Source organism: Enhydra lutris, unplaced genomic scaffold (assembly GCF_002288905.1).
Source record: "Enhydra lutris kenyoni isolate GAN:26980312 unplaced genomic scaffold, ASM228890v2 scaffoldscaffold30, whole genome shotgun sequence".
Classification (NCBI taxonomy): Eukaryota; Metazoa; Chordata; class Mammalia; order Carnivora; family Mustelidae; genus Enhydra; species Enhydra lutris.
The window spans coordinates 6131301-6156870 of record NW_019154114.1 but is presented as its reverse complement, the minus strand read 5'-3'; the positions used below and the strand labels follow the sequence as shown (position 1 = coordinate 6156870).

At 40.3% G+C, this 25570-nt stretch overlaps 2 protein-coding genes across 3 annotated transcripts in view; one reads left to right on the top strand and one right to left on the bottom strand.

Annotated features, from left to right (window-relative positions):
* The window catches only part of LOC111152782 (NIP7, nucleolar pre-rRNA processing protein), a 58035-nt gene that overhangs the window by 22293 nt on the left and 10172 nt on the right, over nucleotides 1-25570 (bottom strand). The window lies entirely within an intron of this gene.
* LOC111152777 (telomeric repeat binding factor 2) lies at nucleotides 896-24796 on the top strand. Its single transcript, XM_022511410.1, has 10 exons — nucleotides 896-1289; nucleotides 1395-1490; nucleotides 2139-2269; nucleotides 11536-11622; nucleotides 12655-12801; nucleotides 14465-14571; nucleotides 16082-16474; nucleotides 20964-21049; nucleotides 22980-23023; nucleotides 23462-24796. The coding sequence occupies exons 1-10, from the start codon at nucleotides 911-913 to the stop codon at nucleotides 23618-23620; spliced, it is 1629 nt and encodes a 542-aa protein (XP_022367118.1). The 5' UTR covers nucleotides 896-910; the 3' UTR covers nucleotides 23621-24796.

Sequence of the window (25570 nt, the reverse complement as noted above, 5' to 3'; positions counted from 1 at the left end):
CTACTGTGTAACTTTTGACTCACTAATTCCATATTAAGGAAATAATTATAAATTTGTGCAACTGTACTGTTAAAAGTATGTTTCTAATATTGAGATTGTCTAAAATTAGAAAATTTTGAAATAACCTGAACATCTTATATTAGGGGCTTAAATGAAGAAAACTTTGGTTCACCTATACATGAGAATGGAATATAGCTGTTAAAGATACTGTGAAAAAATATTTAATGGCATGCAAAGACGTTCGTTAAACATTAAATGAAAAATGATTATATAAAATATATACAGTATAACACCGCTTTTAGTAGAAAATACACACACACACACATGCACTACGTACAAAAGACACTAGAAGGCTATAAAACTGCATGTCAATGTATTCTTTCCTGTGGGATTGTGGGTAACTTAAATGTTAATCCTTTTGCTTATTTTTTTTTCCTAACGTGTTACTTCTGTAATTAAAAATTTATATGTCTTATATGTCTAGATGTTTTTGGAGTGCCGGTCGTAATGTATTTCTTGACCTCGATTGGGTTTACACTGGCCTTTGCTTTAAATTACTTGTTAAAAAATAAATAAAATAATTTGTTTAAAAATGTAAATCTGCTTAATAAACTTTCTGTTATAAACTGTGTGTTACATTTTACAATTTTGTGTTTAATAAGGTGCACGTATTTTTTTTTTCAATATTTTATACGTAATCCCAGAATCTCAAGGTGTTCCATAATTTCGGAGCGAAGTTGACACTTGACCGCAAACCCGCTTGGTTCACCCGCCTGGACGGCTTGGACTTCAAGTCCCAGCAAGCATTGCGGCCGCACACCGGGAACTACGGGGTCCGAGGCGGGGTTAGGGAATGCACGGTCTTTTCCCTCCCAGAAGCCCGCGGGCGGCTAAGAACACTGTCCGTGTCATGGCCGCGGGAGCCGGGACGGCAAGCCCTGCTTCCGGCCCGGGCGTCGTACGTGACCCGGAGGCGTCACAGTCGAAGAAGCGGCCCGGCCGGGAAGGCGGGGAGGGCGCGCGGCGATCGGACGCGATGGCGGGAGGAGGCGGGAGCAGCGACAGCGGCGGGCGGGCGGCAGGCCGGCGGGCGTCCCGCAGCAGCGGGCGGGCTCGGCGGGGGCGCCAGGAGCCGGGGCTGGGGGGCGCCACGGAGCGGGGCGCGGGGGAGGCACGGCTGGAGGAGGCGGTCAACCGCTGGGTGCTCAAGTTCTACTTCCACGAGGCGCTGCGGGCCTTTCGGGGTAGTCGGTACGGGGACTTCAGGCAGATCCGGGACATCATGCAGGGTGAGGGCCGGACCTGGGGAAGAAGGCTGGTTGGGGAAGGGGATCTGCGGGGCCTGAGGGTCGGCGCTGGGGGGATCGCCGAGCCAACGATGTCTTCTTTCCCAGCTTTGCTTGTCAGGCCCTTGGGGAAGGAGCATACCGTGTCCCGGCTGCTGCGGGTTATGCAGTGTCTGTCGCGCATCGAAGAAGGGGAAAATTTAGGTATGGCAATTTTTGTGTTCTTTGGGTTTATTTATGGTTACGTTCTTGTTTTCCAACTTATGTCTGGAACTGAAGGATTCGAGGTTAAGGTGCACTACTACTATGTTTCGATCACAGTGGTCTTTTCCCTTCTAGGATGAGTCTGTTCTCTGGGTCTAGTTTTCTCCAGTTAGGATTCTCTTGGCTGCTTTTCTGTTTTTTATTTCCTCCCACCTGTTTCTTGCTTGCCCCAACCTTGCTGCGATCTAGTGAGTTATGTTAAGGCCAGATTTTCCCCCATAGAATGGTTTTCAGAGTATAAGCACTTTTTTTCTTTTAATTGAACTTAAGAGCTGTTTAGCAAAACTGTCTTCAGTTTCTGGTCCCTTGTATCTGAGGAGGATGTGTCTGTCCTGAAATTTGAGATGCAAATTCATGTGTTAAAAAATAAATTTCTACCTGCTTTTGAAATTATTAAAAAATAGTCACTTCAAATTTATTGGTTTGAATTTGAACACTTAACATGTTTGTAAACTTGTAGCCAGTATGTTAGCAAATTAAATGCAAATCTTTCTATATTTACCTGTGTCTTTTCTGATAAACATGTATTTTTGGACATGTTTCTGCTTATAAAATAGCTTAAAGTGAAAACTGTGCTCTTTGTCCTAGACTGTTCCTTTGATATGGAGGCTGAGCTCACACCACTGGAATCAGCTATCAATGTGCTGGAGATGATTAAAACGGAATTTACACTGACAGAGGCAGTGGTCGAATCCAGTAGAAAACTGGTCAAGGAGGCTGTAAGGCTCTATTTTTATTTCCTTTTTCCTTTTGACAAAGAAGATGTCTTTGAGGATACAATGCTTATCTTTTCTGTGTGGGGATGGAGAAAGCCAGTGAGCACACTCAAACATAGACACACACAGATGTTACATCTCTTCGGCCAGGCTTGGAAACTGTTTAATGGCAGGTATGCTGCTTTTGTGATTTTGGTTGTGTTCTTTGGGGCCTTGGCAGGAGGCCACAATCCACAAGAATTGGGTTAGCATTGAAGACTGGCATCTTGGAGGTTATTACACCATTCAGGAGCATTGTTAAAGGGCTAGAAGCAACTGGCCTAGGTTTTGGTCATCTTTGTTTATAATAAACCAAAGAGGATAGCTGGGGCCATGGGAAATGTGGGACTGACTCTGAAGAGGAACATTCCTTTTCAACAAACAGAATTAAAGATTCTAGGATAATCAGCCAGTTAGAAAAAACCGTAATTGTAGAAGGGTGACACAGCCAGTGTTCTTGACAAGGAAGAAGCTACTGGAGTGTCTTGGAATTTGGGACTGTGTGTTACTGGCTCAGGTGGCTTCAAGTAGTAGAACTTATTTTTTATTTAAAACATGACTGGAACCAGTCAGAAAAAGCTTTTTCTTCCTCAGTACCCAAGTCTGGGGGTGTGGAAGCAGATGTAGAGGTGAGGACTGAAAAACAACAGCTCAGCATTGCTCTGGTAGTAGAAAGGAAATTGGTAAGAAAAGAGCACCCCCTAAAAAGATGGGATCTGACATGGGGGTGGGAAGATAAAACTGCTTGGCAATGAAGACTTTCTGTCCCTTAGCAGTGTGCTGGGTACTTAGGTACCCTGCTAAAAAAAAAAAAAAAAAAGACGACTAGTGTGTGTGAGGTGCAGATATTTATTCAGTTAAGGACCTTGGGCAGGATACTTTCAGTCTTGGAAAGAATGCTAAGATAATCTAAATTCCAAAGAGGAGTAAGTCTAAGAATAGATTTTTAGTATGGGTAGGTCAGGTTTGTGTTGGAGGGAAAATGCCAGAAAAGACATAATAGCAAAGGAGGAGAAATCCATGTCTACTTTCAGAAGAGCTGAGGATCTTTTGAATGGGGAGAAATGTTATCATGAGGCACTTGACTGGCTCAGTTGGTGGAGCATGCAGCTCTTGATCTCGGGGTTGTGAGTTTGAGCCCCACACTGGGTGTCGAGATTACATAAAAATAAAATCTTGAAAAAAAAATGGGCAGGGAAGAAATGGTACCCATTTCAAAGTAATTCATGTAATTCCTGTTAAGTAGGTAGTGGATTCAGAAGTGCAGATCCTTCAGAACAGAAGAGCTGTAGATTTGTCTCTGTACCCTCTTCTGGAAGAGTCTTGTGGGCTTTCATCTGTATATTTGTTGATTTATTATTATTTCTTATTTAAGTTTATAGGTCTTGTTTGGGAGGCTTCCTTATGAAAAATCTGTTAGCAAAGTCTAAATTCTTTCAAAATAGTCACCGTACCCTTATGTTGACTCCCTTCTGTTTTTCCATTTTCCATCGTGTACCAGATTTCTTGTTACACTTGCCATAGTACGGTTATTGCTACATACCAAATTACCCCCAAATCTAGCAGCTTAAAGCAGTAAATATTGTCTCTCACTTTCCAAGAGTTGGGTTCAGCTGAGTGTTCCTGGCTTGAGGTCTCTGATGAGATTGCAGTCAAGCTGTCTGCTGGGGTGGCAGTCATCTCAAGACTGAGCTGGGCCCGGAGGATCTGTTCCGTGGCTCACTTACATGGTTGTTAGGACTCACTTTCCTCGCTGGCTGCTGTTTTGAGTCTTCATCTTCTTGCCTCTCCGTAGGGCTCCTTACAACATGATAGCTTATTTCTTCTAGAATATGAGATCCAGGAGAACAAGAGCCCAAGATAAAAGCTGCAGTCTTTTATAACCTAATTTCAGAAGTGTCATTACTTCTGCCATATGCTGTTGGTCACACAGACCAGACCAGCTGTGGATTAGTGTGTGGAATGGGACTACGCAGAGGGCGGGGACCTTGGGGGCCATCTTAGAGGCTGGCCACTACAATTACTTTGAACTCTTAGTTATTAAATGATACCATATCACTTGTCTCAATTTATTTTGTTTTTTTTAATTTTTCATTTAGAGTCATAGGATCTGTTTATGGTCATCTTCAGGAAAATACCATGGGATGCCCAGGCTGTTGAGGCTTTCTGATGCATTTTAAGATTTGTAAAGTGTCTCGACAGTTCATTTAAAATTCTATTAGGTTTTCGTTAAAGTATGTCAAATAAGTTAGAACTTTCCATTATGTGGTGTAGGGATTTCTTTCTTTCTTTCTTTTTAAGATTTTATTTGTGTATTTGAGAGAGAAGGAGTAAGAGCATGAGAGGAGAGAGTGTTAGAGGGAGAAGCAGACTCTCTGTGCACGGAGCCTGATGTGGGACTCAGTCCTGGGACTCCAGGATCATGACCTGAGCCAAAGGCAGTTGCTTAACCAACTGAGCTACCCAGGAGCCTTGGGTGTAGGGATTTCTGTAGGTCTTCAGAAGCCCTTCAGGAATCAAAACTATTTTCGTAACAGTGCCAAATGAGTTGACTTTCAGTGCACTGACTTTGCACTAATGGTGCAAAAGCACCGATGGGTAAAATTCCTGGTGCTTTAACATGACCCAGGAAGTGGTAACTTTTCTTACTAGTTATTGTAGTCTTCATTGTCACATAGTTGTAGTTGAAAAATAAATAAAAGCCAGTTTCCATTAAGAATGTCTTTGATAAAGCAGTAAATTGATTTTATTAAATCTAGGCCCTTGAGCAAACACCTTTTCAGTATTTTGTGACAAAGCAGGAAGTTTGCCTAAAGCATTTCTGCCACATAACATGATGGTTGTCCTCAGGAAGTCACTCGTGAGATTGCTTGAGTCGCTTGCTATGTATGCTAGGTGCTTTTCTAATGGAACACCTTTCTTACTTGAAAGAACTGACAAATTTTGGTTATTGAGGTGTGGGCATATGGCAGTCATTTTCTTGCAAAAGAGCAATGGGAACTTGTCATTTCAGAGAAAACAGTTGATAGTATTTGTTGCCAGTGATAAAACTCAAGCTTTCAAGTAAAAATTCAAATTTTGGAAAACTTGTATTGATGTACCTGACAGTCTCCCAATCCTTAGGCTTTTCTCATAAGATTGATGGTGGTTAATTAACAGCTGTGATTTTAAAAAATACTTTCAATGAATGTGTCAACATTTGAAAGATCTGTATAACTTAGTAAAAAAATATTTTCCAAATGGCCAGTGCATTATATTACAAAATCATTCATAGGTAAAAGATCCATTTAAAATGCAAGATAGATTACAAGATTTTAATATAACAGATGATGAAAAGTTCACTTGCCCAAATTTGGTATAGAGTCAAAGAATAATATCCACAATTTTCTGAAAGGTCTATTAAAATACTCCTTCCCTTTTCCAACTTTATATCTGTGTGAAGCTGGACTTTTTTCTTTTATATACTTTAACCACAACAACATATCAGTATGAATGGAGAAGCAGATATGAGCATCCAGCTTTCTTCTATGAAGCTAGGTATTATGGAGATTTCCAAAAATGTAAAACAAGGCCAGCCTTCTCATTGTTTGTGGTAGAAAGCATAGTAATTCTTCATAAAGTTATGTTTTTTACAGTAACCTGCAATGCGTTTGTTACTTTTAAATGAATTAATAAATATTTAAGTTTTTCTTAGTTTTATATTTCTAATATGGTAATATAACACACATAAGCAAAAGCTCTTCTGGGTCCTCATTAACATTTAAAAGTAGAAAGGAATCCTGAGACTAAAACTTTTGAGAACTGATTCTGTAAGTTGTTAATGATATTGAGGCTAAATTGGTTTTCTCTTCATAACTGAGATTCCTTAGTTAGGTTCCCGTGGAGAACAGCAGAGTGTAACATGTATGGCACATTATCGGAAAAGCATTTATTTGTTGCTTTTTGCTGTGGAACATTTTCCCCTGCATCTTTGGTAACAGCATCTTTTCTTTTGGGGTCTTACCCCATTTTAGCAGGGCTGGGTGCATAAAACAGCCTCTAAATACCTTAACTCTTGAAATAAAAGGCTTTGTCAGAGCTTTTTGAGCATTCCTGCTTCCCATAACAGCCTGTTTTTTTTTTTTGTTGTTGTTGTTTGTTTGTTTTCTGAGTTTGCTTCTTTACCCTTTTTTTCCCTTTTGTGAATTTTGGTTTTCTCTTTCTATGTGCTTTCTGCTATTTCCCCTCAACAGACCTATCCCACCTCTACTGAAAATCTATGCTTGGAATTTCCTTTTTGTTTAAGTTAGCCGGAGACCATTGCGATTGCTTATACCCTAAGAACCTTAACAGCTACATAAGAGAAGAAATTATACTTCTTTCTGAAAACTCTCAAGTGAAAAAAAACAATAGTTCACCCCTAAAAATAAAACAAAACAAAACAACAACAACTTTCCAGGAAATTAGTTTTAAAAGATAAGCTTATAGTACAAACGTTGGAGACAGACTTCTAATTTGGAATTTGAAAGCATTCACATTTCCTTTCTTATTTCACAAATTAAATATAGTAGAACCTGGTTCTAATTCTGAAAAAGACAGAGTAAGCATACTCTCTTCTGTCCTTCTTAGTTCAAGTATAAATCCTAGACAGAATGTGTGGAGCAGCTGTCTGAGGATTCATAAATGTAAATGGTAGTAAACTGATGGGGAAGAAAACCAGAATTTGAAGATCCACCAAACTGGTGATGATTAGTATACCATTTTTTCCTTCTCTGGTACCATCCAGCCTGGATTTGAAGTCTCCTGAGAAACCTAGAAATGCATGCTACGTGGGAACAGAAAGAACTCCAAGAAAGGCTTCCTCTGGCCTGGGGAGGAGCAAAGGGATCTCCTAAAAGTCAAGGAGGGTGAGAGAAATCCCAGGGTTTCTTTTCTCCCTTCTCTCTTGCTCTGGCACCCAGACAGTACTGCCTTGGTAGCAGCAGTGGCCCAGTGACAACAGTGACAGCAGGGTGGCACTAGAACTAAAGGAAGAGAACCCATTCTCTTTAGCAGTAGAGCTGTGACCCCCCAGAACATAGAGCAAATTCCACTGTTTTGTTTTGTTTTGTCTTTTTACTATCTATCCTGCTGTTTAACCCTGGATGCTGTTGCAGTTTAGTAGGGAAACTAAACCCCAGGAATACAAGGCTAGTCTGAAATTTGAGTATCAGTCAATGTCCTTCACTCTATTAATCTAAAAACAGAACGAAATATATCAGTTGATGCAGAAAAGGTATTTAACAAAATTCAACATTAGTTCATGATAAAAATACTCAGGAAACTATGAATAGAAGAGAACGTTCTCAACCTGATAAAAGATATCTACAGAAAACCTACAACTAACATCACACTTGACAATGGAGGATAGAATGCTTTGTCCTTAAGATACAAAGGCAAGGATGCCCATTCTTACCACTTCCATTTCATGTCATATGGGAAGACCTGGCCAGTGCAGTAAGTCAAGAAAAAGAAAAGGCAAGAGACTAGAGAGGAAGGGAAGAAATGTCCTTATTTGCAGATGATATGATGGTCCATATGGATAATCCCATGGAATATACTAAAAAAAATCTATATATAAGTTGAGCAAAATTGAAGGATACAAAAATCAACACACGAAGTTATTCATATTACCAGTGTATATTAGCAGTGAATGGCTTGAAATGAAATTACCAAAACAGTGCCACTTACAATAGCTCCAAAAGAGAAGAAAAAGAATTACTTAGGTATAAAACTAGCAAAACATGTACAGTTTCTGTATGTGGAAAAACAAAATGCTGATGAAAGAAATCAAGACCTTGGGGCACCTGGGTGGCTCAGTTGGTTAAAGCCTCTGCCTTTGGCTCAGGTCATGATCCCAGAATCCTGGGATTGAGCCCTGCATCGGGCTCTCTGCTCAGCAGGGAGCCTGCTTACCCCCACCCCCTTTCTCTGCCTGCCTCTGCCTGCTTGTGATCTCTGTCAAATAAATAAAATCTTTAAAAAAAAAAAGAAAGAAAAGAAATCAAGACCTAATAAATGAAAAGGCACACCATGTTCATGGACTGGAAGATAATAAAGTTAAGAGGTCAGTTCTCTCTGGCTCATCTGTAGATTTAATATAATTCCAATCACAATCTCAACAGGATTTTCTATGGATACAGACTGATTCTAAAATACAAATGGTAAAGCAAAGGAACTAAGATAACCCAAACAATTCTGTAAAAGGACAAAGTTGAAGGATTCACTAATCCAATTTTAAGAATCATCCTAAAGATACTCATAACCATAAATAAAGATTAATGGAATAGAAGACAAAGTCCAGAAATAGGCCTACACAAATATGACATTGGTTTTTGATAAAAATATGAAAGCAATGCAATGGGAAAGGTATTTAATAGAAAAAGGGTAGTCTTTGGGGCGCCTGGGTGGCTCAGTGGGTTAAAGCCTCTGCCCTCGGCTCAGGTCATGGTCCCAGGGTCCTGGGATCGAGCCCCACGTCCGGCTCTCTGCTCTGCAGGGAGCCTGCTTCCTCCCTTCTCTCTCTGCCTGACTCTCTGCCTACTTGTGATCTCTCTTTCTGTCAAATAAATAAAGAAAATCTTAAAAAAAAAAAAAAAAAGGGTAGTCTTCAACAAATGGTATTGAAGTAGTTGGGTGTCCATATGCAAAAACTGAATCTTGACCTCACAAAAAGTAATTCAGAATGGATCATAATCTAAATATGAAATGTAAAGCTGTAAAGATTATTAAATAAGATGAAAGAAAAACTACGTCCTGGACTTAGGCAAAAAGTTCTTAGTTATGACAATAAAAGCATGTCTGTTAAGAGGAAATTTTGATAAGAGGAAATAATGGTAAATTGGACTTAATCAAAATTTAAAACTTTTGTTCAGAAAGACACTGTTAAGTGAATAAAGACAAGCTACAAAATAGGAGAAAATATATGCAAATCATGTATCTGACAAAGGACTTGTGTCCAATATATATAAAGAACTCTCAAAACTATTTTAAAAAATGGGCAAAAGCTTCACCAAAGAGAATATACAAGTGGCATATAAACACGACAAGATGTTCAACATGATTTGGCCTTCAGCTCAGGTCATGATCCCGAGGTCCTGGGATTGAGTCCTGCATCGGACTCCCTTCTTACTGGGAAGGCTTCTCCCTTTCCCTCTGCCCTTCCATATGACCCAGCAATTCCACTTGTGGGTATTTACCTTAGAGAAATATTAAGTTCACCTCAGAACCTATACATGAACGATTTAACATCTATTCCTACTCATCAAAAATTGCAGACAACCCAAATAACCCTTCAGTGGTCAATGGATAAAAGTAGCACAGTAGCCCTCCCACCACATCCATAGTTTCACTCCATGGTTTCAGTTACCCACAGTCAACTGTGGTTGGAAATCAGACAATTCTTCTGACATATGGTCAGAAGGCAGAAGGTCAGTAGTAGCCTAGGGCTAAGTCTTAGTATCTATGTTATTCACCTCACGTCACCTCATCACATAGGCATCCCACCATCTCACATCACAAGAAGGGTGAGTACAGTACAGTAAGATATTTTGAGAGACAGACCACATTCATACAACTTTTATTACAGTATATTGTTACATTTGTTCTAGTTTATTGTTAATCTCCTACTGTGCCTAATTGATAAATGTTATCATAAGTAGGTTATGTAAAGGGAAGAGGAGTGGGAGGCATTACTATACATGCAAATAATGGAATACTGCTCAGCCATAAGAAAGAAAGAACTACAGATAATGCATCACATAGATGGATCTTAGTAGCACTTACACAGAAGGAAGGAAGTGTCTCAGGGTTATATCCTCTAAAAAATAAGCATTACATATATAGGATTCCATTTATATGACATTCTTGATGGGAGAAAACTGAAAAGATCAATGGTTGCCAAGGGCTGGGGATGGGGAAGGGGTGACTACAGAAGGGTAGCACAAAGGCAGTTTTTTGCATCCTCATTGTGATTACAGGAGTCCGTACATGTATTAAAACTCAGGATACTACCCCCCAAGTAAAACCTTTGAATTCTTCAAGAAAGTAAGTATAGTTTTAGTACAGTTATTCTGCTGAAAATGATGTACAAGTGAATGTGGTCATCTGAGTATAAAATATAAAGACCTACTCTGGACCTACCCTGGGCAGCAAGAATTTATGGTCATGCCTGCTATTCAAGAGCATTTGACACCAGTTTCCTTTGCATGCTGAGGACAGAATCACCAGAGATTAATACCAGAGATTAATTCCTTTTGCTAGTCCTACATCTTTTGGTCCGTATCTCTTCTGGTTCTTCCCTGAAATGAAGACTGAAAATATCTATGGACCAGTTTTCCTTCCCTGTTGTGTGTGTGTGGTGTTTCTTTTACCTCTCTTTGAGACAGGATTTATCCTGCTAGGTAGCTCCAGGTGCTCCCAAGTTTCCCCTGGCTTTTCTAATTTTTTGAAAAAATGACACATTTTTAAAATGCCACTTAAAATTTTCGAATCACTATCATTTTTCCTCTACATATATTTTCTTGGGGTTTTTACTAAAGGACGCTTTATCTCTGTGGCTCATGAGACTTTTGCATCCTACCTGGAATTTTGCCCTCCTTGTGTGCTACCTGTGGATGTGCTGGGTTTGTTCATTTCAGTAATTCCCTGCACGCTTGAACTGGAGTTGCCAGCTGGGGTTTAGGATAGTGAGAGGCTGTTGGTGTCCTACAGAAATGGCCTCAGGCCTTTCCTGAATGGAACTAGCAGAACTCTGTGGTCAGCAAATGGCGACGCCCCCCCCCCCAATATCCTCCCCTCTCTGTCCCCATCATTATATCAAAGCTTTTGCATCCAAAAGAACAGATCCAATTGTTCTGGGGACCTGGAATGGCTCCTGCCCATTTTGCCTTTCCTTAGGATGCCCTATTCAAATTGGGTAAATGGTCTGTAATCCAGAGGATCAGATTTTGCTTTATCAGCTATTTTTTTGAAAATCCAGTATAATGTTGAAAATCTACTACCCTACACAGTGAAAGAAGAGTGCTTACAGTTGTTCATAATGCCTGAGCAGTGACTGTTAGTTTTTAAGTACAGGAATTTGACAGAATGTGAAGAAGTTCTTGGATATATAAGACTCATTTTTACTTATTAGTTTATTTTAGTATCTGATATTGATTACACCTGTCATTATTACAACAGTTAAAAAAAAAGGTTTTTTTCCCCTTTTGTAGGCTGTCATTATTTGTATCAAAAACAAAGAATTTGAAAAGGCTTCAAAAATTTTGAAAAAACATATGTCCAAGGACCCCACAACTCAGGTAAATTTGATATATTTTTGCTCCCATGACTTAAATCCATCTCCTTGTTTTTTGTGGGGAAACAGGGAAAGGGTTCTTTGTTAGGAATGTTATCTAAATATTTGGCACCTTTAGCATCTTGTCTTTTATATCCGGGATAGCTTACTGTGAGATTGGCTTTTCAAAAATTTATTTTTCATTATATATTTACCTAAATTATTTTCTGCCCATTTCTGTCATGTTTGAGACAGAACTTTATTTAAGTGATCAGCACCAGGTATGAAGCTATCAAGTTCTGTAACACTTCTGACTTTATTTACGTAAATGCTGATCCTGCAGACTTGAGACTCTGCCTTGGTGAGGACTTAAGTCCTCTATTTTCTGGTGTCAAAAGCTCTGTTGGTGCCCTGCTTTCTTTTTTCTTTATAAATCTAAATTTGAGTTCTTGAAAAGGTAATACCTGTATATAATAAAATTCAAAAGGTACAACAAAAGAGTTGAGCTCATCTCTTAAGTCAGCCACCTCATTCCTCTCTTCGTAGGCAACCAGTTTATTCTTTTATCCTTTCAGAGATATTCTACGCATGTGCAAGCCAACAAATGTGCATGTGTGTTTACAGATATATATATATATATATATATCCGTTCTTCCTGGTCTTTCTATATGCACCTGTGAGCATATTCTACGCCTTAATTTGAACATTTTGTAAATTGCTTTTTTCACTTAACATACCTTGAAGATTGTTCTGTATTACCACTTAAGGAGTTGCTTCATCCTTTTTTTCCTTAAGTTTAAAAATCTTTATATGAATGTATAAAGGTACTTCAGGTTCCAAGTTCATCTTTTTTTTTCTTTTATAGCTACATAGTAACTTCGGTGGCTGATCCATAATTTATTGACCTGTTCATTGTGATAGGCTACCCTTCCTATATATGTTCTAGTGATTGCCATTGACAGCATTGTGAAAGTTCTAATAGTGTTGTCTCAACTCAGCATCACTGAATTTTTACTGGAGTTCTTTCTTATGTCACAAATATCGGTCCTTTCTGTAGAAGCTGAGAAATGATCTCCTGAACATTATCCGTGAGAAGAATTTGGCCCACCCTGTTATCCAGAACTTTTCCTATGAGACCTTCCAGCAGAAGATGCTGCGCTTCCTGGAGAGTCACCTGGATGATGCAGAGCCCTACCTCCTCACGGTGGGCCTTGGCCGCCTTTTCCCATAACCATGATGTGGCCTTGAGGATGTACAGGCAATTAGAAAAGGACAGCTCTTTTTATAAGTGAAAAGAGTAAATGTGTGTAAAAGACTGAATTATATGCACTGTCTTTCTTAATTAAATGCCTAAAATACCAGAAGCAGAGATCCTGACAGAGGCAAAATGGAACATACCTGGTTTCTCTCACCTCCCATTTATACCTCCTACATGTGATTAATCTGTGTGGTTAAAGTGGGGACACACTTAAAATTACTGGTGGTTTGCAAAGGAGATGAAATTTGAGTTTGGGAGGAAGAGTAGTTTGGTAGACATGGTGTGATGGGGTTGTTAACAGGAAGAGGGAATAACTGGAGAAAAAAAGGTGTGACCAGAAGGATGATAAGGCAAAAGAAACCAAATGAAGCCATTCTTTAATTGCATCAAAGTGATAAGCAGAAAGAACGGTAGCAGTGAGGCTCAGGACAGCATGTGGAAGAATTAGAACCCAGGCTGTCCTAGAGGGTAGGCTGTGATATTGGGAAACTGAGTGAGAAGGTTTGTTGTTGCATTTTTTTTTTTTTTTAATCACCAACATTTAGAGTTAAGAATATCTTAGCTCAGGGTGGCTGGTTGGCTGGCTGAATCGATAGAGTGTACAACTCTGGATCTTGGGGTTGTGCGTTTGAGCCCCAATACTGGGTATAGAGATTACTTAAAAATAAGATCTTAGACAGAAAGAGAAAGAAAGACAGACACAGAAAAAAAGACAGAAAAAAGAAAGTATCTTAGTACATGACAGTAGATCTGCCCGGCCCATATTGGGATAGTGTCACTGATAGGAGCATTTATTTGGCAGTTGTCAGACCATCTACAGAGCAGATAGTTTGTGATATTGAGGGTGCAAGTATCAGGATACTTGAGCCTGGCCGACTGTCCTCTCTTTTGTGTTCCAGATAACTGGAAAATAACCTGCCACTGTTTCTGTGAGGGGAGAGACCTCTCAGTTTAAAAAACATCACTTGTTATAGGCATACATATCTGAAACAATGATATTGGACTGATGAGAAACATTAAAATTTTAGTCAAAGGCAGACAGATGAGCAGTTAGAGTCAGAGCAAGGTTGGCCCACTCAGGGCTTTATGTAGTATTGGGATTTTCAGAGTTACTAGGCAAAACATATTTGTGGATATAGAGTTACAAAAAATTTTAGACACACACTAAATGACACTAATGTAAATAGCAGTTATCTTAAGTTTGAAAAAAAGTCTGACTTTTGTGCATGACCCCAAAGGTATATTTGGCATTGAGAAACTAGATTAGGGATGAGATTGGAAGAACAAAAAAGGAAGTACAAAGTAAAATTACGTATTTGTTGTCCAAAAGGTTAAAGAATTCTTACAGTGTCAAGATGGTTAGCACCACTCAGATTGAATTCTTCTTTAGTACAGAAAACTCTGAGCCATTTTTTGAGGAAGAAAAAAGCAAGACATTTGAAATAGTTCTTGTGAGTTCTCGCCCTTTGTGTGTCCTCCTCTAGTTTATGCCTAGATTGGATTTAAAAGTGAACGTGTCTGCATGTTGAGAATGTATGTTCGTGGTGAAAGACGAGAATTAATGAAATTCTGTGGCTTCCTCTTCCTGATGACATCCTTCTTTTCCCAGATGGCCAAGAAGGCTTTGAAATCTGAGACCGCTGCCTCCAGTACAGTGAAGGAAGATAAACAGCCAGCACCAGAGCCTGTGCAAAAGCCACTCAGAGAACCTGCAAGGTGAGAGGGATGGCTTTTTGTGATCTTGAGTGAAACACAAGGGTAGTCTGTTGGCAGCAGTCTCCTGCACAATCAGTTAGTTCCTCTTGGGACTAGGTTACTTGTACAAGGCACTGTGGGAGTTACAGAGCACGCCACGGGAAAATGAGAATATTGAAGACTGGATGTCATATCCCTAACAAAAGTTCCCGACTGGCTATTCCTTAAAGGGTCTTTCCTTCTCTGTTCTCCTATCCTTGCCTTGCCCACATCTATACACTACTTCCTTGTGGATACCTGATCTCTGAAGGCAGTGTTCAGACTTGTGAATCAGATTCCCAAAACAGGTTTTTAAAGCAGGGGGGCCCAGTAGGAAGTGCGTAGGAATGGGTGTAAGATAATGCAGTTCAGAACATGGAGTGTGGGCCAAAGAGGGCATGCTTTTAAGCTTCATGTGATAGTTGCTATGTGGGAATGTCCAAGGATGCCCAAACTGTAGTTCAGATTTTTGTGTGAGACATCTAGGGTTTTTTGTTTTTGTTTTTGTTTTTTTAGCTTTCCCAGTTTCTGAATTGGCAGATTTCTGAGCTGGCAATTAATCCAACTTAAAAAAACAAAACTTGCATAGGTGAGGCAATAAGACGTATCTGCCAGCTGGGTTGGGCTTGTAGGCTGCCAGTTTGCCCTCTCCTAACAGTTTTTATTGAAAGTATACTGGTTATTCCAAATGACAGATGAACTTACTTTTATCGTGAAAAGGCAGTCTGTCATTGTTCTAAGACTGCACGGCGCACTAACTCGGAGAATTCTCAAAAGTGCCATTTAGAAGTGTACCGTAGCAGAAAGGGGGCAGAATGGAGACCAGTCTTCTCCTTCTCCCACAGGAGGGCTGGACAGGACCGCAAGGTGAGATCGCTGGATTGTCAGTTGGTTGTCCAGGCAGACTTGTAACCGGCGCCATACAGAGAGTTCTTACGTAGTGGGAAGCAGTACTTTAGTTCATGCAGACAAAAGGGGTTAGTGCGCCAGCCAAAAAGGTCTCTCGGAGGAGGAGTGTCACTGGCTGTAGTCCTTTAAGGTTCTCTTACTTGGAGTTTAAACTCCGGAGTTCAACTTATGTATTTAAAGCCTCTACTTATGCTTATAAATGGGAGCTTTATAAAGTTGTTATGAGCAATTTCTTACCTTTTTTTTTAATTTTTAAAAAGTTTTTATGTATTTGAGAGAGAGCGAGAGCGCGCACAAGCAGGGGGAAGGGTAGAGGGAGAGGGACATGCAGACTCCCCACTGAGCAGTATAGTCCGATGCGGGGCTCGATCCCAGTATCCTGAGATCATGACCCAAGGTGAAGTAAAACACTCAACTGACTGAGCCACCCAGGTGCCCCTCTTTTATTTTTTTTAAATGAAGAGTCCTCCTCTCGAAGAGTCCTCCGTCTCATTTGAGGCTTTGCACTTTGGAAAAGTTGCGGCTGTCTGGATGAGCATCAATAATGGTGAGACTGATCCTTGTATATTTGCTTTATATATAGGCAGTTACGGACTACTCCAACCACCATTGGAATTATGACCTTGAAAGCAGCTTTCAAGACTCTGTCCAGTGCACAAGATTCTGAAGCAGCCTTCTCAAAACTGGACCAGAAAGATCTGGTACTTCCTAATCAGGTGTCCCTGCCATCACCAGCCCTCAAAAACAAGAGACCAAGAAAAGATGAAAATGAAAGTGCAGCCCCTACTGAGAGTGAGGGTGGTTCCGAACTGCAGCCCAAGAATAAGCGCATGACAATAAGCAGATTGGTTTTGGAGGAGGACAGCCAGAGTACTGAACCAAGCACAGGTCTGGACTCCTCCCAAGAGGTCGTCCCAGCATCACCATCCAAGCCCACCGTTCTCAACCAACCCCTTCCTGGGGAGAAGAATCCCAAGTATGAAGACCTTCTTTGTAGCAGTTTTGGGGATGGTTGGTGGTCCTGGTTGGGCCTGGTATTGCTTCCATGAATGAAATAACTTTCAGCTAAGTTATTCACCACCAAGGCTTGCTCAAACTGCTAGAATGTGACTTGGGAGTGGGGAGCGACAACATAGCCATCTCTGGCAGTTCTGAAGCCCCACCCATGGGCTTCCAGGCATTGCTCTAGATGTGAGTGAGGATGGAAGGGTTTCAGAGCCTCCCACTCATCGCTGCTTTCATTTTTAGCAAACTTCTCAGTGCCTTGACAACTAAATACCAGTCTTTGTTAAAAGAAATTTGTTTGAATTGGGCTACTTTAGACTTTGAGCCTTAAAAAAGATTTATGAATATTTATAGTTTTGTACCTTCTAAGAGCAATTAAGACTCGGCAAATTGAGTAAACATCTACTAATCTCTCACATTCTGCTAGGTTGTATGGGGCAATGGTTAGAACGCTTTTATTTTGCTCCCCATCATGACCCCCAGGCCTGGCTTTCAAGTTTTGCTACCTTTTGTGTCCTTTTGTGGATCCTTCCTCCAAGCAAACTGGTTTGCTTGTTCTCTCTGGAACACACTCTGTTTTTGCTACTCTACTCTTCTTGCTTCCTCTCATTCCCCACAGTTGGACTGTCATTTCTCCATCATTGCTTGTGACAATCCCATCCACCCTTCAAAGAGAAGAGATGCTGATATTGACTAGAGTACTTTCCATGAGCCTGGCACTTTTCACATATTATTTTACTGAATCTCTAGAACCCTCATTCTGTGAGTGATATATTCGCCCCATTTTAGAAGGTTTAGAAAAGTTATTAACTTGCCTGAAGTCACAAACCTGAAAAGTGGCAAAGTTGGGCTTTGGGATTTTTTTTAAAGATAGGCTCCATACCCAATATGGAGCCCAATGAGGGGCCTGAACTCAGATCTTGACTCAAAAGTCCATGGCTTATACATCACATACACGAAGCTGCCTCTTAAAATTCTGCCTCCTCCATAAATCTCCCCTGGTTACCCTGCTGTAAGTGATCACCTTGCTGGTCTCCCAAGGCCATTGCCATCTCTACCACTGTTCTGTTGTAGTTGTGTGGGGACCTGTGCTCTGACATGCACCTACTAGGTGCCCAGAGAGGCTGTGGCATCTAAATGATTAATGCTCAGGCACAAATCTGCGCTATATGTACCACCACCTGCATCTGGAAGTGAGTGAGTCGTTGACCAGGCAAGCAAATGGAGCCCAACACATTTTACTCTCATGTGATAAATGATCTTCTTTATTCCTTGCAGCAGTCCTATAAAGTATAGATATATTCCCATGAACAGATGAGGAAACTAGAGAGAGTACATGCTTACAGTGCTTTTATAAAAGGGAGGATTCGTGAAGTTTTAGACCTGTCCACCTCTCTCATATGTCAAGGGCATGAAGTATGATGGGTACTCTAAAGCAGAGGATGGCAAACTATAGCCCCTGGGCTAAATCTACCTGGTACCTGTTTTTGTAAATAAAGTTTTATTGGAACTCAGCCACAAACATCACATATGTATTGTCTGTGGCTGCTTTTGATGTTACACTGAGTTGAGTAATTGGAACAGAGCCATTAAGACCTACAAATCTGAAGATATTATCTGGCCAGGAACAGCCTGGCTTTAAGGGAATTGTGTGAGCTACCGGGGAGCTCCAGGAAGAAGAGTTCAGCCTGCTCAGCAAAGTTGTGGGTACAGCAAGCCTTGCAGAGGAGCAAATGTTGAGCTGACCTTGAAGAGTAGGAGGTGATCAGGCATATGGTGGGGTGGGGGTTCTAAGCAGCAGAAACCCCTTGTATAAAGTCATGAGAAAGCCTAGTATGCTCCAAGAAATGTCATGTACTCTGTATGGCAGAAGAATATAGCGCACAGAGAGGATGAAGGGAGATGGGCCAGGTCTTAATAAGTTCCTATTGTATTCTATCAGGTGGAGGTTCTGAAGCTGGGATTCTTATCACTAGTCTGTGGAATGTTTAATAAAATACATAATCCCAGGCTCTTTAATACTGAATTAGAAGGGGCAGGGGATAGATCTGTAATCTGCTTTTCTAACTGTGCCCCCAGATCATTCTAATACAGCTAGTCTGAGAGCCTGATGAGCTACCATTGATGGCTTTTGAACAGGCACTGAGGCAAAGGAGACAAAATGGGTGGCTGGAGACTTCTACAGGATGAGTAGTTAGGATCGCTGCTGGAATTGAAGGCAGGATTAAGGTAAATCCCCTGGAGGACGTGGTCACAACTACTAGATTTTTATATGTCCTATGGCAGTTGACAAGGACAAGTGCTGATTAGATATTTATTAACCAAATGATAATTCTTGGTTCTTGCAGTTTAAAGGGTCATACCCAAAACCGCTATAAAAGGCCAGCAAAGGATTAACATTTTAGGCTTTCTGGACCACTTGTATCTCTGTTGTTAATTTTTTTTTTTTTTTTTTTTAAACAACCCTTTGAAAAGGTGAAAACCATTCTTAGCTCAAGGGTTGTACAAAAACCAGCCACAGGCTGTAGTTTGCCCACCCCTTGAGATCAGACTCCTCTAGCCCATTCACTGCTCATCAAGTTCTAACTTTACCAATAGGAGCATAAGGACCAGGAAGTGACCTAACTTGCCCAGGACCGTGGAACCACAGTGAGAGGAAGACCCAGATCTGAGTCTCTTCTACAACAGAAGTTAGGCAGTACCAAACGTTTGTACACAAAGTAAAGGCTGAGTTCAAAGGAATAGTAGGAGTTTACCAAAGTGATCTGTGCAGATTGTCTGCAGGAGGAATGAGCAGATATGCAGGTGGAAATGCTGGAATCAGAGGTTAAAATCAGTTTTATCGCAGCATGGGGATAAGCAGGTAGAAAACTGAAAGCTGACTTTTTTATAAATAATAATTAACACAGTTAATATCCTAAAAAGGAAAAACCTCATGTAATTTTGTCACTTGTCTCAAGCAAATTATTCTCAGAAATAAAATTTGGGGGGATATGAGCCAATTTAAACATAATGGAAAGTAGATGGTTCACCATTTGTCTCATTCATGGAACTCAATTTTTTTTCAAGTCTATACTTCTTCAATGAACTGCTTTCAATACTCATTTGCAAAATACCTAGCCAGCCTTAAAAATAAATTTCTGTTCATGGAATGGAGACTGAGGTTTGTCTCTACTCTTGATCAAACCTTCCAGGTCATTTGATCTATACTCTTCAAAATTTAATTCAGATAATTCCCATGTTGCTTTGTAATAGATGTTATGGTTCTGAGGTCAGATTTGTGCTGTGTTCTGTTTCCAGGACAGTTGTACTATTAATCAGGTAAACACAGTTACAGTTGACTGACTACAGCTTTCATTTATTCAATAATTTGGGTTAGGGATTATTTTTTAGTTTTGGAACTTTTTTGGTTATACTCAAGTACTTAACATTTCATGTGCAAAGGAACGATTCTTGCTTACTACTCTGTCAGTGGTATAATTTATTTGCAGCTCTTTGATAATCCCATTATTAATTTAGCATGTTTTCCCAGCTGCTATTAGGGTATGTGTTACTGTGCTAGGTGTTTGGGGTAGACAGATGAAGATACAGCCCATGGCTGCTCAATAAAGTGGAAGTACAACCACAAGGGCAGAGGAGTGGGGGCTTTTTGTGTGTGTTGGGGGCCTGGATTTAGGGCAGGCTTCATTGGAATGATGACCTTAAAAAATGGGTAGAATTTTACTCGGCAGGGAAGGGAATCCTAAGCAGAGGGAACCATAGAGAAGAGAGTACAGAGCTAATAGACGGAAAAGACGAGCAGAAAGCGAGGCTCTGCTGTTTGTGCTCATGGGGTTGTGGGGGCAGGGCTGGAGAGAGAAGGCTTTGGTAGCCAGAAACAGGCTGGAGCCAGAGTGGATGATCTTGACTGACCCATACAGCCTTCATTGTTGAGACAGAAGTGATCATGGAACAGAAAAGGGATGAGGTAATTTTAGACTGACGTTCAGGTAGTTTTGGAAGGGGATGAGGCTAGGGACAGAGACTAGTGTAATACTGGTGAAAGGTACCAAGTGCCTGGACAAGAGGAATGGAGAGGGAAAAGAGCACAGTCCAGAGACAGGACTGGGCATGTCTTTGAAGGACCAGGAGCAGTTTGCTTGTTCTAAGTTAGAAGAATGCTGAGACCTTCAAAATCAGAGTCAAAACCAACCAAACGAAAACGGGAAAATGAGCAGATTTTGGGGGGGATTGTGCTGTATTCACTGCTCAGTTTGAGGGATGACCCTGCAGCCTGTGGGCCGATGACATGGAGATGCTTTGCCAGGTCAGGATTCGTTTGGGAGTTGTGTGTCAGTGAATCTCAGCTGTGGTCACAGCAGAAGAGGGACGAGTACAGGCCGAGAGAGAGCCCAGGACAGAAGATGGGATGATCCCAATGATCTGTTTTACATCTTGTCCTCTTGTTGATCTCCCCTCAGAGTACCCAAAGGCAAGTGGAACAGCTCTAATGGGGTTGAAGAAAAAGAGACATGGGTGGAAGAGGATGAACTGTTTCAAGTTCAGGGTAAGCTAGGACATTCTCCTTGGTCCTTGACACTAGCTGAATTATAGATGTGTGTTACTATCACATTAATGTTCTAGAAACTGCTTGTCTCCAAACTAGAAAAAGTCCAGTAAGTTCCTTATTGTGATTCATGAGGAGTCAGTTTTATGTCCTTTCCCATTAAACAATGGAGACTGTCAAAGCAGCACTTTATATTTAAAGAGAATTCCTGGTTTTGTTTTAGTAAATCCTATAATTTAATTGTAGCTGATGTTCTTCATAAAGTCTTTAAATTAAAAAAGGTAGATGTGGTCATTCCCTGCATTTCTTATTTAAGTAAAAAATATCTCTTACCAGCTTCAATATATAATTTTTTTTCTGAAATAAGAAACGTTACTTTTCCATGATTAATACTAAAGTTCATAGCATTTGCAGTAGAATCTCTCCCACCACATACTTTGCATTCTAATGGAAATATCTAAGTGCTAAAACATAATCTTGGAGATTCTAAAGACTTTGGTAACACAGCAACAGTAAACTTCTGCCAGTCCCAAAGGTTTTGTCCTTAAAAAGTACCTTCATTGGCACAGATGTAGTTGGCAAGATCAAGATCACACAGGAAAGGGGTGAAGTAACAGAAAATCAGTAAAAGTGGCATAAAATCTTTTAAAACAACAGGATATAAAAGTTCTAAAAACATCCACGTCCAGTGCAGTCCAGATTTGTCAACTTTAAAATCTGCTTCTACTATAGTATGAAATATTTCATAATTTAAAACTAAATAACCTGCCCCTGTAAGTATCCCTTTTCCTGAGCCACCTTCATTGTTTAGGAAGCACTGCTAGGACAGTAGCATCTGCTGAAGCAGACACTCAACAAGTTATGTTTATGCAACTTTGCCTTTTCTTACAGCTTTTTCATGGCTCTCCGCTTCCAGTGGCATGTCTTTTATACCAGCAGACCCTCCTGTAGCCCTTTGGCCTTTAAAAAAATTATCTTGATGCATTTTCTTGAGGCCTCATATGTTTCCATATGGTGAGAGGGTGGAGCTTGAGCCGCTCTCCTATGGTGTCTCTGAGTGGGGAGCAGTAACTCTCCTGTTCTTTTGTTTAAGAAACTGAATCACATTTTACTTAAATAAAATGATCAGGGACTTGGAAATTCTGGCATAAAACAGGAAAATTGTGTCATTTCAAAGCAGTGGTTAGCGAGGGGCTACAAAGCAGAAATTATACCCGTATGTGAGCGCGCGCGCGCACGCACACACACACACACACACACACACACACACACACACACAAAAGTATATAACACAGTCAACCTTTAACACAGGTTTGAAGTGCACAGGTCCACTTATACACATTTTTAAAAATACAGTATAATACCGTATTCTTACGATTTTTTAAATGATTTCCTTTAACCTTTTCTCTAGCTCACTTTATTGTGAGAATATAGTGTTTCATACATTTAACATGCAAACTATGTTAATTGACTATGTTATTGGTGATGTTTCTGGTGAACAGTAGGCTATTAAGTTTTTGGGGAGTCAGTATGGATTTTTGACTATATGGGAGTTGGTTCCCCTAAATCCTGCATTCGTTAAGGATCACCTGTAGATGTGTATATATTAGGGTTTTAAATATCACAGTCCCTCAGTAATTTTAGAAAATCATGTAGGTTTTACTAAAGAGCCTGAAATCCATCACTAACCAATATTTATTGAATGTCTGTATGTAAAATACTTGCTTTGTACAGATTTTCATTGGCTGAAATAATTGATACCTTACAAACAAAGGACAAAAACAAATTACCCTTTAGTGATATCCTCCTCCTCTCAATGTTGGGAAAGTTCAGTCAGGTTTTCCCTTTAGGAACATTGGATGTCTTTTTCTTCTGGTTTGTGCAGAGAAGGGTGAACTCTGAAATGAGTCTACTTTTTAATGTTTTCCAGCAGCACCAGATGAAGAGAGTGCAACCAGTGTAACAAAAAAACAGGTAATTTAAAATTATTTTCTGACCTTTTCTAGTAATGTGGTAGAACAGAGGTAAAATAAGCACATTTCCTAGCATAGGCTACCCATGCATCTGTAAAAAGATCTTTTGGAATTTTTAGATGATCCAAACTAAGTTACAGTAATAATTTTTTTCTGGAAGAAAAATCTAGGACAGAAACCTGACACATTTTCCTGATAATGAACAACAAACATTCGAAGTTTTGATGCAGAAGTGATTAGGATGAAATGGCAGGACAATGAAATTATGAAATGTCTAAATCCACAGGGTTAACTTATCTCTATCGTGTTTTAAAAATATAAACCCTCCTTTTGGGTTCAGATTATTGTCCTAGGATTCTTGAGTTTACCTCTTCATTGTTTGAAAATGTGAGTAAGTGGAGAGACGGGCTGTGATCAATATTTTGGTCTTCTTTTGCAGAAGTGGACTGTAGAAGAAAGCGAGTGGGTCAAGGCTGGAGTGCAGAAATATGGGGAAGGAAACTGGGCTGCCATTTCCAAAAATTACCCATTTGTTAACCGAACAGCTGTGATGATTAAGGATCGCTGGCGGACCATGAAAAGACTTGGCATGAACTGAAACAGGCTTTCATTTCCACATTAATTCACAGGAGCATGGTTCCTAATAATAGCCCCTGATAGTCTGTTGTTTCTTTCAGAAGCTGGGCTGGGATGAGAATTTTGGGCATCCTCCTCCGACGTGGAGGAGGTCCCTGTTCTACTTCATCGCTGGTGGAGATCATGGAGCTGAGAAACAAAGCCAAGTCCACCCCATGTCCTTGGCAGGGATGACAGGCACATAGCTTGTACAGTGCCAGAATATCATTAGTATTTCCCTTCTTTAGTGGTTTGCTTGAATTTAAATCCTTGGTAATCAGTAGAACCTTCTCCTAGGAAATGGTGGAGTCTGTTAGAAGCCACTTATTATGACTCTGACCTGTTCAAACCAGCAATGGGAGCATTATCTGGAGTGAACTTGTTCCAGGTAAAGCTCTGGCCTTCTGATGCAATGCAGAGGAACTTCATCTGTCATGAACCCAGGCTGATGAGAGGCCAGTCTTGGTGGTGGAATCAGAGTCTCTTGTAAAAACTCTCAAGCCAGTTGTAACATCAACATCTAGACCCGACAGCCTTGGCATTTGCTCTTGGTATTTGCTGGGCTACGTAGGCAGGTTTAACCTCCACCTCTCCTGTGGTTGAACCAGTGTGTTTTTTTTTGTAAAACGGTGATTGTAGATAAGCTTAGCCCTCTCCTCCATCCCCTCTGCCCAAATCCCTTCCTTATGCTGGACTTTTAAGGCTTAAAAAATCCTGATTGAATATAAATGCTTAATTCCATTCTTTGTGAAATGGTTACTTCCACCTGATTCCCTAACTGTGCTTGTGTTTAGTGTCTTGCTCTAAAACTCAACATTCCCTTCTCCTTTTGTACTGTGTTGTGCTTGCTGTTTCTCTCGGACATCCTTAAAGACTGTCTTTTTGGCACACAAAAAAATTAGTAAAGTGTTTTCTGTAATCTTTTTTTAAAATATGAGAACTAATTATTGTCCATAACTTGTAGCATTCTTCATTAAAGTCTTGCTTCTCTCAAATGTTAAGGAGCTACTTAATTCTAGCACAGCGTGTATGAGCAATTGGAGGGAGCAAACTGTTGAACAAGCTTTGCTGAACCACGTTGACTATGTTAAGAAGCAGATGTCGGACTGTATTGGATGTTTTAATCCTTGAAAGCCATGTTGAACAGAAATGTGGGAGTGTCGTCTTAATTTGTCCATACCCTTATATAATATATTTTTGGGAAAAAATTCCCCCTTTCTCACTTCTCAGTGAAAGGCAAGGTGTAAAGAAATGCTACAGTTTTAAAAATTCCTCCTGTAGGTACAAGTTAGAAACTTTGTACAGCTTTATTATCTATTTACATGTTTTGGGATCTGGTACTACTACTTTTCTGTCAGTTACTCCCAAATGAAGCTACAGTGAAAAGGTGAGACCCAGATCCCTCTTCATCTGGCTGCAGCTAGTTGTGGTCTTCGTCTGCAGGGGGTTAGGATCCGGGAGCTTTTAGCTCTTCCACTCTAACATTATTTGACTACACTCTCTAGAAGAGTGACACTGTGATACACTTAAGGAAGCAGAATATCCTTATGAGTGTTTCTCAAACTGAGAAATGCGTAAGTCCATTAACATTTTTTAACATAACTTCAGGGGTATGTTTATTATAGTATTCCTAAAATGTGTACAAACATAAAACTATGCCCACAGCTTCTATAGAACTATAATATGTACTCTGAACTGATGACTGTTTTGGGGAGTCTAAGTCACTGCTTATGACATGGGTAGCATTGGGGCTGTCGCAATGATAGGATGTGGGTAAGGATGCTTGATTGTTGGGAAGTGATCCCAGTCTCTGAGGCCTTCACCTAAGCAAGACTGCTGCAGAGCCACTGTGCCTGTGGCCTTTGCTAGAACTGAATACAATTATGAAGTCTGTTCTTGATTATTAGCTTATAACACTTAAGGGATTACCACT